At 62.3% G+C, this 12,905-nt stretch overlaps 1 protein-coding gene across 1 annotated transcript; it reads left to right on the top strand.

Moving 5' to 3' along the window:
* Positions 1 to 5,240: 5,240 nt before the first annotated feature.
* Positions 5,241 to 12,624, top strand: FGF3 (fibroblast growth factor 3; the record flags this gene model as incomplete). The annotated part of the gene is given in 6 exon segments (XM_082845042.1): positions 5,241 to 5,460; positions 7,737 to 7,840; positions 12,250 to 12,274; positions 12,277 to 12,410; positions 12,412 to 12,567; positions 12,571 to 12,624. Coding segments are annotated over 6 exon segments (693 nt in total).
* Between the last annotated feature and the right edge of the window lie 281 nt (positions 12,625 to 12,905).

Genomic DNA, 12,905 nt, shown 5'->3' with positions numbered 1-12,905 from the left:
CAGAGGGGGAGACTGGGGCATGCAGAGGTCTGGCCAGGCACCGGAGGGCACGGCCACAGGCCACGTCCCCGAGGCCATGCTCCTGGTTGTTCCAGCTGCCCCGTGTGCGGCCCCATGCCAGGCACTGAGGGGGCACAGGGGCCGGAGGCTGCCCTCGGTCTGGTGCGGGCGGGGGCGGGGCAGCTCACAGTGTGTCTCCCCTCCAGCCCTCAATCCTGAAACAATTCCTCTCCCTCCTCCTTTCAGACTCAGCTTGGAGCTTCAAAATAGCCAGGAAACAAGCCAAAGGTCCATCGACAGAAGAACGGATGAACGAAGTGTGGTCCATGCGTACAAGCGACTGTAACTCAGCCAGGCAAAGGATGCAGGCACGGACACGCGCTACCACGTGGACGAACGTCGAAACATTATGCCAAGTGAAAGAAAGCAGACACACAGAGACAGATAACGTCCCGGTCCATTCTATAAAGTGTCCAGAACGGGGAGATCCATAGAGACAGAGAGTAGACGCGCGTTGCTTAAGGCGGATCAGGGAGGGAGGAATAGGTAAATGACAGCTGAAAGTTGAGGGCTTCTTTTGGGGTGATGAAAAGATTCCAAAGCCGACCTGGTGATGACTGCACAGCAACAATGCATTAAAAGTCATTGAATTGTACATTTTAAAGGGGTGCATGGTAGGGTATGTGGATTTATATCTCAGTAAAGCTCTTTAAAATTAAAAACATAAAAATAAACTTTTTAAAAGACTCAGCTTGGGTGGTCGCAGCCCCTAGGCCCCCAGACTTCACGTTACCCTCCGGGGGTCTCCTTCCGCCCCGCTGGTGAGCCGCTGTGCACTTGGGATCCTCCTGACCCATGACCCGGTACTGGAACTGACCTACACCAAGGTCCTGCCGGCATATAGGAAAGTGGCAGGTCCCCTCCTCCCTGTGCCCAGCAGCCCTCACTCTCCCTGGGTACAAGCAGTGTTCAAGGCCCCTTGGGTGCCAGCAGAGTCACCACCCCTGCAGCCCAGTGGTCCTGGGACATTTGGCAAGAAGGGGCCCCCAGCCAGGTGCATCCAGGAGGACCCTCGAGAGGGAGCTGTGCCCCCCAGTTGGGGGCTCCTGCCTGGCGCTGGGACCAGGCTCTGCCCTTAGGAGTGGGCCGGCCTTGGCTGGGGAGGGCAGCCAAATGGTCTACCCAGAGGCAGTGTCTCTTGGCAAAAACTGGCCCCGGTTGGGCATGGAGAGTCTGCCCTCAAGGACCATCCCCGTTGCTCCTTGGCTTCTGACTTTGCTGGAAGCAAAGACGGGGCCTGAGAATAAAGATTCCCCTGCTCATCCCTGGACCCTGCAGCCTACTGGGGGGTCAGATGGCCAGGTGCCCACACTGAGGCAGGTGGAGGTTCCTGTCACGTCACCTCACCTCCCAGCTGTGTGACCTCAGGCAAGTCTCTTCATGTCTCTGAGCCTCCGTTTCTCACCTCTAAGGTGGGGCTGATCAGGGCTATCGGTCGGGTTTCAGGGCCCGCTGGCTCTGAGCAGGTCCAGTGCAGGCCAGGCCTCTCTCCCCCGCTCTTGGGAAGTGGGGGTAATTAGAGTGAGTTTGGGGCCTGAAGCCAGCGCCATATCTGATAGTCACCCCGGTGGGCAGGCTGGGACCACGTCACAGAACACCATCCTTTGTCCCCTCCCCTCCCCTGCTCCCTCTCCAGGGGAAGGGCTGGAGGTGTCGGCTTGGACCTAAGTGGGGTCACAAGGGGTCACCCAGGTACGAGATAGGGTTGGGAGGGGATCTGGGGGTGAGGACACCCAGAGCAGAAGTTCCAGAGCAGTGGTGAGGCTGACAGGGGCCAAGCCTGAGGGTGTCCAGCCTGGGGTCTGGAAGAGACCAATTAGTCAAATGGATGCAGAGACCATTTGGAAGCAATTAACAGGATGGCTATTACCGCATTACCCCCCAAGCTGGTTCCGTATTGAAGGGAAGGTCGCCGCGGTGGGGATGTGTGAGCGCACCACCCAGCCCAGCACGACTCTGCGAAAGACATCTCTGCCCGGCCCGGAAGATTCCATGAAATCAGGCACCCTTCCCTCAGCTGGGCCCCAGTGTCCGAGAGCCTGGCAGCCCAGCGACATCCAGAGTCAGATCCCAGTGTGTGCGAGTGTCCGGGGGGCAGGAAAGACGGGGCCGGGAGATTCTGATGAAGAGGAACCTCAGCGGGTGGGGAAGCAGAGGCACGGGGCCAGGAGGGAGAGGCCGCAGGTAGTGGGCTGGGGGTGCAGGCAGGTGGGCGAGTGCCCCCCAACGCTAGCGGAGGATGGGGCTGCCGCAGGGCCTGGCGCGGGGCAAGGCGGGGTGCGGCGCAGATGGCAGCTTTGGGTTTTAGGCACTACCTATGCCTTCAGCCTGGAGGCTACGGCCAGGGCCGGGGGAACTCAGCTGCCTTGGAGAAATCCCCCTAAGCCGTGGTGAGCCGGGCCCACTGGAAGGGACCTGGGGAAGGGGGGCCAGCTGTCCAGGCATGTCTGTTCACAGTGCCCTGTTTCACTCTTGGAGGCATCTCGGTTTGCAGAATGAACTGTGGCTCCCCGTTGATGGGGCCAGATCTGCACTGACGTGGCGGCAGGACCCTTGCAGGGGCACTTCTACTGAGTTTCTCTCGCTATATTTGAGGCATTGTTTTTATTGGCCTTGCTACGTGGTATGTGGTATCTTAGTTCCCCGACCAGGGATCGAACCCGTGCCCCCGGCAATGGAAGCGCGGAGTCTTAACCACTGCACCGCCAGGGAAGTCCCTATCTGAGGCATTTTATATACGAGAAGGCAGCATCTCAGAGGGGTGATGCCGAATGGCCAGGGTCACAGGGCTAGAAAGCAGCCAAGCCATTCACTCATTCATTCATTCATTCATTCAAGGAATCGGTTCTGAGAGGCTTCCGTGAGCCAGGCACAGTCTAGGAGCTGAGGGTACAATGAACAAACCCAGCAGAACCTCCTGCCCTCCTGACCTCTCACCACCCTTGGACCCCTGCTCTGTGGAGCCCCCTCCCCCCACCAGTTCTAGGGTGCAGGCAGACTGGGGTGGGTGCAGGGTGACCCACCATGAGAAGGTTTGAAACTGGTCCCAGGGCACTGTTGGGGCCCCAGGCATGGGGCAGGAAGGAGGCTGCAAACCCAGAGCTTCCCAAGTTGGAGTTTTCTGGCTCCTCCCATCTTCTGGAGGTACCTGACCCCCAGAAGCAGAGCAAATGGCGTTTAGGGCACCTACAGCCTTCACTGTGTCTCTCCTGTGTTCTCATTGGAAGTTCAAGTGACCAGCAGCCCCAGGCCAGCCCTGTGGGTACAGCTCCAATGGGCTCCCCTTGGCTCCTACCTCGGGGGCTGCCTGGGGGCTGTCCTCCATCCCTTGTGAAACAGGCTCCACCATTAAGGGGCTCTAGCAATCAGTGGCCTGGTCTTTAAGTCTAAAGACAGACCCTAGCCAGAAACCACCTTCTCTGGGACTGGGGTACCGAGGGATGTCCCGCGGCCACTCAGGCACTGACTGTACTGGGGAGGGCTCACTGGGGACATGCTGCCCTATCTGTGTTAGGCCAGGGTGGTGAGACATATCCCAATGGGCCCTGCTACCTCCTGCAGCTCAAGAGAGTCCCTGGTGCACTCCCCACATGCCCCTCCCCTGGGGAGGACCAAGGTTCCAAATCCTGATGCACGTAGAAGGGATGGGAGATGCCAGCCCACCTGGCTCACCCCTGAGCTCCTGGACTGGGAGCCAATGCTGTAGCCTAGACTACTGGACCCTCCAGCCCACCCCCACCCCAACCCCCCAACCCCACACCCCCCCACACCCCCACGCCCCCACCCCACTCCCACCCCACCCCCGACCTCGCAAGTGCCCTTGCTTGAGCAGGGGTGTCAGTATCAGGCCGGCTGCTGGCCAGGGGGCTGCTGGGGCACAGAGGCTGCGGGAACAAGAGAGGGAGTGGGGGTGTGGCTTTTCCCAACACTCCATGCTCAGCCCCCTTTCACTGGGGTCCCTAGGGGAGGGGCCCCCATGCAGTCTCCAGGGGCACCGACACTGCTACTTGGAACCCACCAGGCCGGGATATGCATCCACCTTTGCCACTTTCCTCCCATCTCCCTTCTCTGTGGCCACCAGGCTTCCCATGTTTTTCTCTGGGCATCACTCCCCTGCTCTCTTGGTCTCCATCTGTTTCTCAGTCTCCCTTTCCTTTCTGTCATATTCTCTCCCATTCTCTGAGATCTTTCTCCCTGTCTTTCTGTGTCTGTCTCTCTTGCTTTAGGGCTCTCTGACTCTGTGCCCCTTTCTCTGGCTCTCCTGTCCCCCTCCTACCCCCCCAGCCCGCTCTCTGGCCGGCCTGCTGTTGGGACAGGACCCTCCAAGCGCAAACCTCACCCTTCCCGATCTGCCGGGTTGGGATGCGCGACGGGATACGGCACCTCCCGACCGGTCCCGCCAAGCCTCGGGCCGCCGAGAACAGCGTCCTGGCTCCAACGGGGAGCCCTGGGCGCAGTCAGAACCTTGGGGTCCCCCACGCGCGCCCGCGCCCGGGGCCCTCCCCTCCGCCGTGCTCTTCAGCCCCCTTCATTATGCGCCGCCTTTAATGGGCGTTTGTCAGCGCGACTTCCCCGCAAGTTGTTTTCGCGGACATCAGTCACCGGCGGCGTTCCCATTGTGCCCTGGGATTGATGGGGGGCGGGAGGGGGTGACAGGGCCTGGGGCGGCCGCCTCGAGGCCTCGGTCTATAATTTTCGGAGGCATAATTGGTCTGAGGGAGGGGGCGGGGGAGGGGCGGGGAAGGGACCTTTCAGAGCCGGGAGGGCGCACGGCGGCGCGGGCCGCGCGGCGGAGCGGAGCCGCGGCTCGACGGCTGGCCGCGGGAGTCGAGTGTGCTCTGGCGGCGCCCGGCCCGAACCCCGCGCCCCGCCGGGCTCCCCAGCCGCCCGGCCTCCCGCCCCTCCCGCGCCTCCGCCTGGGGACCACGTCGGCCTTTTGTTGCCCAACCGTCTTTTCTTTCAGCTCTTTGCGCAACAACGGAAATTTCACCCGATCCTGGGTGAAAATTAAAGGATCTCTCTTTCTCTCTCCCACCCGCCCCCGCCCCTCCTCTTCGCTCCCCTCCCCCCACCCCGCGGAGCCGGCTCCGAGCGCCTCGCCGCGGCTCCGCCGCCGTCCCTTCCATGGGCGCCGCGCTCTGCTGCAGCCGCCGCCGCCGCGGGGCGGGCGCGATGCGGCGATGGGCCTGATCTGGCTTCTGCTGCTCGGCCTGCTGGAGCCCGGCTGGCCGGCCGCGGGCCCCGGGGGGCGGCTGCGGCGCGATGCGGGCGGCCGCGGCGGGGTCTACGAACACCTCGGCGGGGCGCCCCGGCGCCGCAAGCTCTACTGCGCCACCAAGTACCACCTCCAGCTTCACCCGAGCGGCCGCGTCAACGGCAGCCTAGAGAACAGCGCCTACAGTGAGTGTGCGGCCCCGCGGCGCCGCGCGGGGCATCCCCGGGGAGGATCGCAGGAGGGGTTGGTGCGCGAAGGGTGCCCAGGGACGCAGACCAGCCCTGCTGCCAGAGGGAGACCGCCGGGGTCCCCTGGCCTCCCTCAGCGTCCGGGAGAAGAGCGAGAGTGGAGCTGGGGTGGAGCGCGGGACACGTCTGAAGGGGGCTCGGGGCGGTGGCTGCCCGCTGTCGGGCCGGCTGGCCTGGCCCAGCCTGCCCCCAACCCCGCCCGTTCGTCCGAGGGGGTGCGAGGTAGGCCGCCCGGGGGCTCCCTGCTCGGCTGGGTTCGGAGGTCCTGCCAAGTTTGACCCTTCGGAGTTTTTCGGAGAAAAGGCCCCGGACAAGGCATTTCTCATTCTCTTTATTATTTTGACGATTTCTCTTCCTGCTGCCCGCCCCGGGGCGCCCCATCATCCCCTCCGCCCTCGCGGCCGCCCCGCGCCGCCTGTGCGCGGAGGACACTCGCGCGGACATAGCGGGGCTCTGGGGAGGCGGCCGCACGGATAGAGAATCGTGTCCCCAGACCGGAATCCCCAGCCTTCCTGCCTCTACCTTTGGCCGCAGAGAGACAGGCCGGGTGCGCGCCCCGACCGCCGGGTGGGGGGCCGCGGGTTGCGGCTTAGGAGCACGCAGGGGTGTCTGCCTGGGTCTGGGGGCGCAGATACACTTTCACGGCGCCCAGCAGCCAGGACCCGCGCCCGGACTGCGCTGGAGCCGAAGTCCCGCGAGGCTCCAAGGTTTGGTTCCTTCGGCCGGGGGACCCGGGCTCATGCTGAGCCCTCCTTGCAGGAGCGCGAGGCCAGGGTGACTGGAAGCAGCGCCGCTCGCTGGGGAGCTGGAGGCCCGAGGCAGGAACTCAGTGGGGAGCGTGGGAGTGTGGCCAGGGTCTCGGGGGTCCTCCACTGCGACCCGCGCTCTGCTCCCTCCCCGGGCGCAGGAAGTGGTGCGGTGGATTCACGGCGGCGGCCGGAAAACTCTACTTCCTCCAGGAAAGCCGCAGTCGTGCGAGGGCGTCTTCGGCAGACGCCTCCGGAGCCGCGCGGTGGGAGCCAAATGTTGCCAGGATGTCCCCGCGCTCAGGACGGGGTTACGGGAGCGCCTGCGCTCGCCTAGTAGCGATACCTCGTTTCTCTCCAAATCCAGCCTCCCCCTTGGAGTCGCAGAGCATCCAAATTCTTGAGGCATCCAGGGCGGGCAGCCCATAGGCTGAGGGAGGAGGGCGCGCGCCTGCAGCCGCCCCTGTCCCGCATCCAGATGCGCGCTTCTCTGGTTTTCGGGCCGGCGCCGCGGAATCCGCCCAGCCTGCGTCCCGGGGACGCGAGAGGCCAGCATCCTGCAGCCCCGTACGCTCCGCACAAACCTCCGGCGGCCCGCGTCTGGGCCCTAGGATGGCTGACGTGTTCGGGGCCAGACGCACTGCCAGAGATGCGCCCCCTGGAGAGGGCACCGGCTGTTACCTCAGCCGCCCTTCCTCAGAGCCATTCTCGGGGGACAATGGCCCCACCTGGGGTTTCGTTGCAGGCCCCCGGAAAAAAGTGCTTTCGGGTCCAAAAGGGAGGCGTTGGGGGAGATTTCACCTTTCTTACATTCAGTGGAGAGCGGTGAGCGCAGGTGGCTTCCCTTTGTGAGCTCCGGGGTCTAATCCGGCCTCCTGCCAACATCCTGTAACCTGCATACAGGCCCGAGACAATGATCTCACGCCCACGTACATTGCCAGCCGGTTTGGGTGGCACCCAAAATGCACCAGTGGATTCCATTATCAACTCACCTCAGCAAGGGCCCAGCTCCCTCTCCAGGGCCTCTCCTAGCACCCAGTGCTGCCGTGAGCAGGGGAGTCCAGACCCCGCCATCTGCAGCAGGGCTTTGAATCCCAATTCAAACACCTGCGCGGTCTTGGGCAAGTCACACAGCCCCGCGGTCTCAGCTTGCTTGTCTGGCCCATCGTGAAACTAGCTCACCTAGTAGCGGAGAGGCTCCAAGGGGCTCCATGTCCTGCAGAGAGTCAGCATGGAGAAATACTAGTTTTATTATTTCCCTCCCAGGTTTGAATTCTCCTGCACCTCCCACCCAGGCATTTCTCCCTCCCCTGAACTTCCAAAGTCACCCCCTTTGGGTGTGTGCTGCCTTCACCTCCCCCTCCCGGAGCTGGGCTTGGCTTTGGGCAGGGCCATCAGGGGCTCAGCCCTCACCTCTGGGCTCTGTGGGAGGTGGAGGGAGTGATGGGCCTTCCTGACTCTTCCCAGGTATCCTGGAGATAACAGCGGTGGAGGTGGGCGTTGTGGCCATCAGAGGGCTCTTCTCCGGGCGGTACTTGGCCATGAACAAGAAGGGACGGCTCTATGCTTCGGTGAGTCCAATTGTTCATGTGGGGCGGGTGGGCCGCCTCCCTTGAGCATCACATCAGAGGACATAAGGGGACGTGGGCAGTAGAATGCTTTGTCCGGGGACATGCAGGACTGAGCTGGGACCGGAACCCCAGGTCCCGTGGCCCCTCGGCCAATGGCTGCTTCTGTTAGAAGCAGCTCTTGGCTGGGGGGTAGACACGTCCTATGTTCTCCAGTGCTGTCCGGTTAGAAAATGTTCCTCCAGCCATTCTGTGGTCACCTTCAAGGTAGCTGAGAGTAGGGGAGAGATTGTCCCCCAAATTTCTACCAAGATAAATGGACTCTAGCAGGCCTTGGGATGAAGCAGGGATGTGCGTTGGGCCAAAGCTCTTCTGTGGGGCTTCCCTGGTGGCGCAGTGGTTGAGAGTCCGCCTGCCGATGCAGGGGACGCGGGTTCGTGCCCCGGTCCGGGAAGATCCCACATGCCGCGGAGCGGCTGTGCCCGTGAGCCATGGCCGCTGAGTCTGCGCGTCCGGAGCCTATGCTCCGCAACAGGAGAGGCCACAACAGTGAGAGGCCCGCGTACAGCCAAAAAAAAAAAAAAAAAAAAAGCGTTTCTGTGGGCTCCCCCAGAGCTCTCCTGGGAGTGAGGAGGGGAAGAAGCAGGGCACAGCACAGCCAGGTCTTCCCAAGGGTGGAAAGGCAAGAGCTGTGAGTTCGTAAAAGGGAACCAAGAAGAAGGGAGACAGGACCCAGGTCCCAGACACACAGCTTTGGAGCCCAGGCTATGCACCGCCTGCGTCTCTGCAACAAAAAGTGTCCTGTAACTGTGGGCATTGGCAGTGTCCCTCCCCCAAGGGCGGGGGATACGTGGAGTAAAATACATGTGCTGGGAACTTTGCTGCCTCCAACGCGTCATTACGTGCAATCTGGCTGATACTCCCTGAGCAACGAGAGGTTTTCCATCCACACATCACCTAGACGACGCAGCTGAGGACCACCTCCCTGCAATTACCTTTCTCCATTCAGTCACATTTGCAGGGGAAACACACCAACATTTCCCAGCCCCTCTGAAGTCAGGCAAAGCGCGATCAAGGATTGCAGGGGAATATCCTCCTTCGAGCAGATGATTTCATCACAGAGTTTTCACGGCTTTGCTAAGGGAAATGCGGAAGTTGGAATGTACCCATTTGTTTTCTCTGACCCCCGAGGCCCCTTGACAGAAGCTGTGTCTGAGCGGAGGGACCCTTGGATGCCCAGCCTTTTCTGTATGTCCTTCTAGAGTCTGCAAACACCAGTCGTGGTTTATAAGGACATGCCCTTAGCCCGGGGTCTGGTGTGACTTTTCTTGAGGTGGACGCTGGCTCTCCAGACCCCTCCGGCCCTGCGGCCCTGGTGGCAAGTGAGAAGAACTGACTTCCTCTTCCCTGAAATGGCCTCAGACCTCCCACAGTTGCTCCCATCCCTTATGGAGAGGACCCACCTTGCTGGCCTGCAGTGCTCGTGCAGGTCTTACGGACCAGAGAGGGCCTTTGTTCACGCTGGGAAAGTTCACTGAGGGGGGCAGGCAGGGCTGAATCAGGAGGGAAACCTCAGGTCTCTGCCATCTCTTGCATGGAAGACCCAGGCCCAGGACTTTGGGGGACAGAACAAAGCATGCCCTGGGGGATCCCAGTGGGTCAGAATCTCCCTGTGGCTTCTATCCCTGAGAGCTGATAGCAGTGGCTTTGGAGACGGCGAAGAGGTTCTTGGGCCCACCCGGGATAGCCAGGAGGTCTAGCTGGATGGGGTGGAACTTTGCAGAGCACCTGGCAGGGAAGGCCTCACCGCTTTGCAGATAACCTGGGAAGTGAGGCAGCCTAGGTGCCATCCCTGCCACCTGCGCCCCCGTCCCCATCCTGCCACCACCTTCGCCTGCTCCCACCGCCCTGCCTCTTGGCTGTCTGAGTTCCCTGGTCTTTGCCATTCCCGTGCTTCCCACCCTCCAGGCTAGCTCATGCACTCTGTGAGTCGGTGGCCCTTGCACCCTCACAGCCCCCAATTCCAGCCCTGATCTCCCTTCTGAGTTATAGATGCCCCTGAAATGTCCTGACAGCAGAGGACAGAGACCACCCTGGCAGAGGGTAGCACGACCCAACAGACCCCAGCAACTCCCCTGACTCCTCTGCCGTAATTGTTACCCCACTGGCCACTCACTCAAGCCCAAGGTCAGCTAGGAGTCCTGGTGGACACATCCTTCTGTCTCAGCCCCATGTTCAGTCCATCTCCAAGTCCTTGAATATACTTCCTGAATCTCTCTCTTCAATTTCTGCCTCCCTCTGCCTTGTTCCTGTGGCCAGTGCCCTTATAACTCAGGCCCTCATCATCTCCCAGCTGGACCGTCGCAACAGCCTTGGGACCCAGCTCCTGGGCTCCAGGGTCTCCCTCTTCCAGTCCACACTCCCTCCCTTCCCTCTCCTTCCACCCATCCATCCATCCATCCATCAACATCCATCCATCCCTCCACCCATCTATCAACATCCACCTACCCATCCATCCATCCACTTATCCTTCCATCCTTCCATCCGTCCATCCATCTGGTATTCATTCCTTCATTCCTCACTGTCCTAGGCACTTACCATATGTCATACTCTATGCTAGGTACCTGCTCAGGGATCTTCCTAAAATGAAAATCCACTCATGTGATGGCCTCTGGGAACTCCCCATTACCCACAGATTATCACCCGGATTCCTCAGCTCAGCTCACGGAGGAACCACCCAGGGCACCTTCTGCCCCCACGTCCCACCATCACTGCACAGCTCGTGACCCCACTCCAGGCTCCGGACCCCTTGGCCCTCCAGGGCAAGTGCTGCTGCCCGTCGCCCGCTGCCCACGCCTTTGCCTGTACTCTCACTGCCTGCAGTGTCCCTGCTACCAAATGCCCACCAGAAAACGCCCTCCCCTCCAAGTGTCGCCCCGCTGGGAAGCTATCTGGCCACTCTGTGCACTGCTGCCTGGTCCCCGCCTCCGCCCCGGCCCTGCCGTCTCTCCTGGACCAGCTCCAGGTGCTGGCGAGGCCCAGCTGGGAAAGCAGCACCCCCGGGGGGCGGAGTCTGACAGCAGCAAATAGAATTTGAGCTGGTGGAGCCCAGGGCTGGGGGGACCCTGGGGGCGGCACGTGTGGAGCAGAGTCTGAGGCGGGACCGCAGGGACGGGACTGGCATTGGGAACTGTTGTCACGGTGAGTCTGTGATGCCTTTTTCCAGGTGATCTTAGACCCCCCCCAACCCAGGAGCCCCTACAAGATGCAAACAAATGCCCGGCCCCCGAGAACCCCTTCCGTAGGACCTGAGCCCCTTGCCCTTTGTGGCTCACAGGACTGTACCCCTCTGGTGGCCCCCCAAGTGTCCCAGCAAAGAGCAAGCCGCCAGGCCCCCTGGGCGATGGGCCTCAGCCCTGGAGGACGTACCTTCTCCAGGACAGAGTGCCCGGGAGGAGAGTTGGTTCAGCCACTGAGTTTTTCACGGAGACTCAATGCGGGGGGGTGAAGGGGTGAAGGATAAGATGCTAATGCAGCAGCCTGGCATGGGGGTGGGGCAGGTCTGCCCCGAGCCCATCCACCCCAGAGGGCAGCGGGTGGGCACAGGCCAGGAGGGCATCACACCCCTCTGTGATCTGGGGTCTGGTACCACCCCTGGGCCTCAGTTTCCCCATCTGTAAAGTCTGGAAGTTGGTCTCGGGCAATGGAGTCCATACTCAGACCCAAGGAGCTCTGGGCATCCACCGAGGGTCTGGAGAGCAGAGAGGAGAGGTTGGAGTTATGGGGGAGGTACCACCACCGCGCTTCAACCAGAGCTCTCCAGCCTTATCTCTGGGCTCCCGTGTCGTTGGGAACAGGTGTTCGGTGCTTAACATCTTGCTTCCTGAGGTCTTTTGGGGTCCGAAGCTGCCCGATGCGTGGTTCTGGCCCCGAACAGCCTGTAACCCCTGAGAGTGGGGCTGCAGGCCGCTGGGCCACCTGCATCAGTAACTGCTCCCCTCCCCCTCTGCAGATGGGCACAGGCCCCGAGGGTCTCCTGCCCCGCGGTCAGTCCCAGGAGCTTTCCCTGCGCCCCCAGCCCTGCCCCTTGGCACAGCGCAGGGAGGGAAGCAGTTTGGGGGATGGCCCGTGGCATGCCCGTCCCCCCACAGCTGCGCTGGCGTAAGGCATACCCGCCCCTCCTCTAGCCCCTTGACTGGAGAGACCCCACAGCCGCCTGCGGGGACACTGGTGAAAGCTCCTTACATTCTGGGTTTGCACCTTCGTCCCTCCAGACACCCGCCTCCAAGAGGTAGGGACCTGCCTTCCCCACCCTGCCCTGGGCTGGCACAGACCCCTGCTAAGGGCATCCCTCCCCGCCCACATCCTCGTGGCCTCTGTGCCGCTGACCTTGCCCCTGCCCCGCCCCACAGGAGAGCTACAACGCTGAGTGTGAATTCGTGAGCGCATCCACGAGCTGGGCTACAACACGTACGCCTCCCGGCTGTACCGCACGGTGCCCGGCGGGCGTGGGGCCCGGCGCCAGCCCAGCGCCGAGAGACTGTGGTACGTGTCTGTGAACGGCAAGGGCCGGGCCCCGCAGGGGCTTCAAGACGCGCCGCACGCAGAAGTCCTCGCTGTTCCTGCCTCGGGTGCTGGACCACAAGGACCACGAGATGGTGAGGCTGCTCCAGGGCGCGGCCGGGCTCCGCCGCAGACAGTCCAGGCCTCTAGGCAGGGCCACCCAGCCCTGACGGCGGCGGCGGCGACAGCGGAGGAGGCTGCGGGTCCAGGGAGGCCGAGCTTAGCCGCGGCCTGGGGAGCGGAGGCTTTGAGCATCCCTGCCCCACGGCTGGGCTCCGAGCTCAGGCCGCCTGGTTGGAGGGTGCGGACCAGCCGACGGACGCCCAGTGTCCACGGTCAAAGCTGACCCAGTGTGTGCAGGAATCTGTCTCTGACTCTCCTCAGCCCGCCCCTGGGTGCATCAGAGCTGACTGCTGTTTCCAGGGCCAACAGAACACGTTCTCAACCCTTCCTGCTTCTCTCAAACAAGGGTCACGTGGGAGCTAGGGGCCCCGCGTCGTGGCTC

Source organism: Leucopleurus acutus (genome assembly GCF_964270905.1).
Source record: "Leucopleurus acutus genome assembly, chromosome: 8".
NCBI lineage: Eukaryota > Metazoa > Chordata > Mammalia > Artiodactyla > Delphinidae > Leucopleurus > Leucopleurus acutus.
The sequence above is the reverse complement of the archived record's forward strand: the minus strand, read 5'-3'. Positions and strand labels throughout refer to the sequence as shown.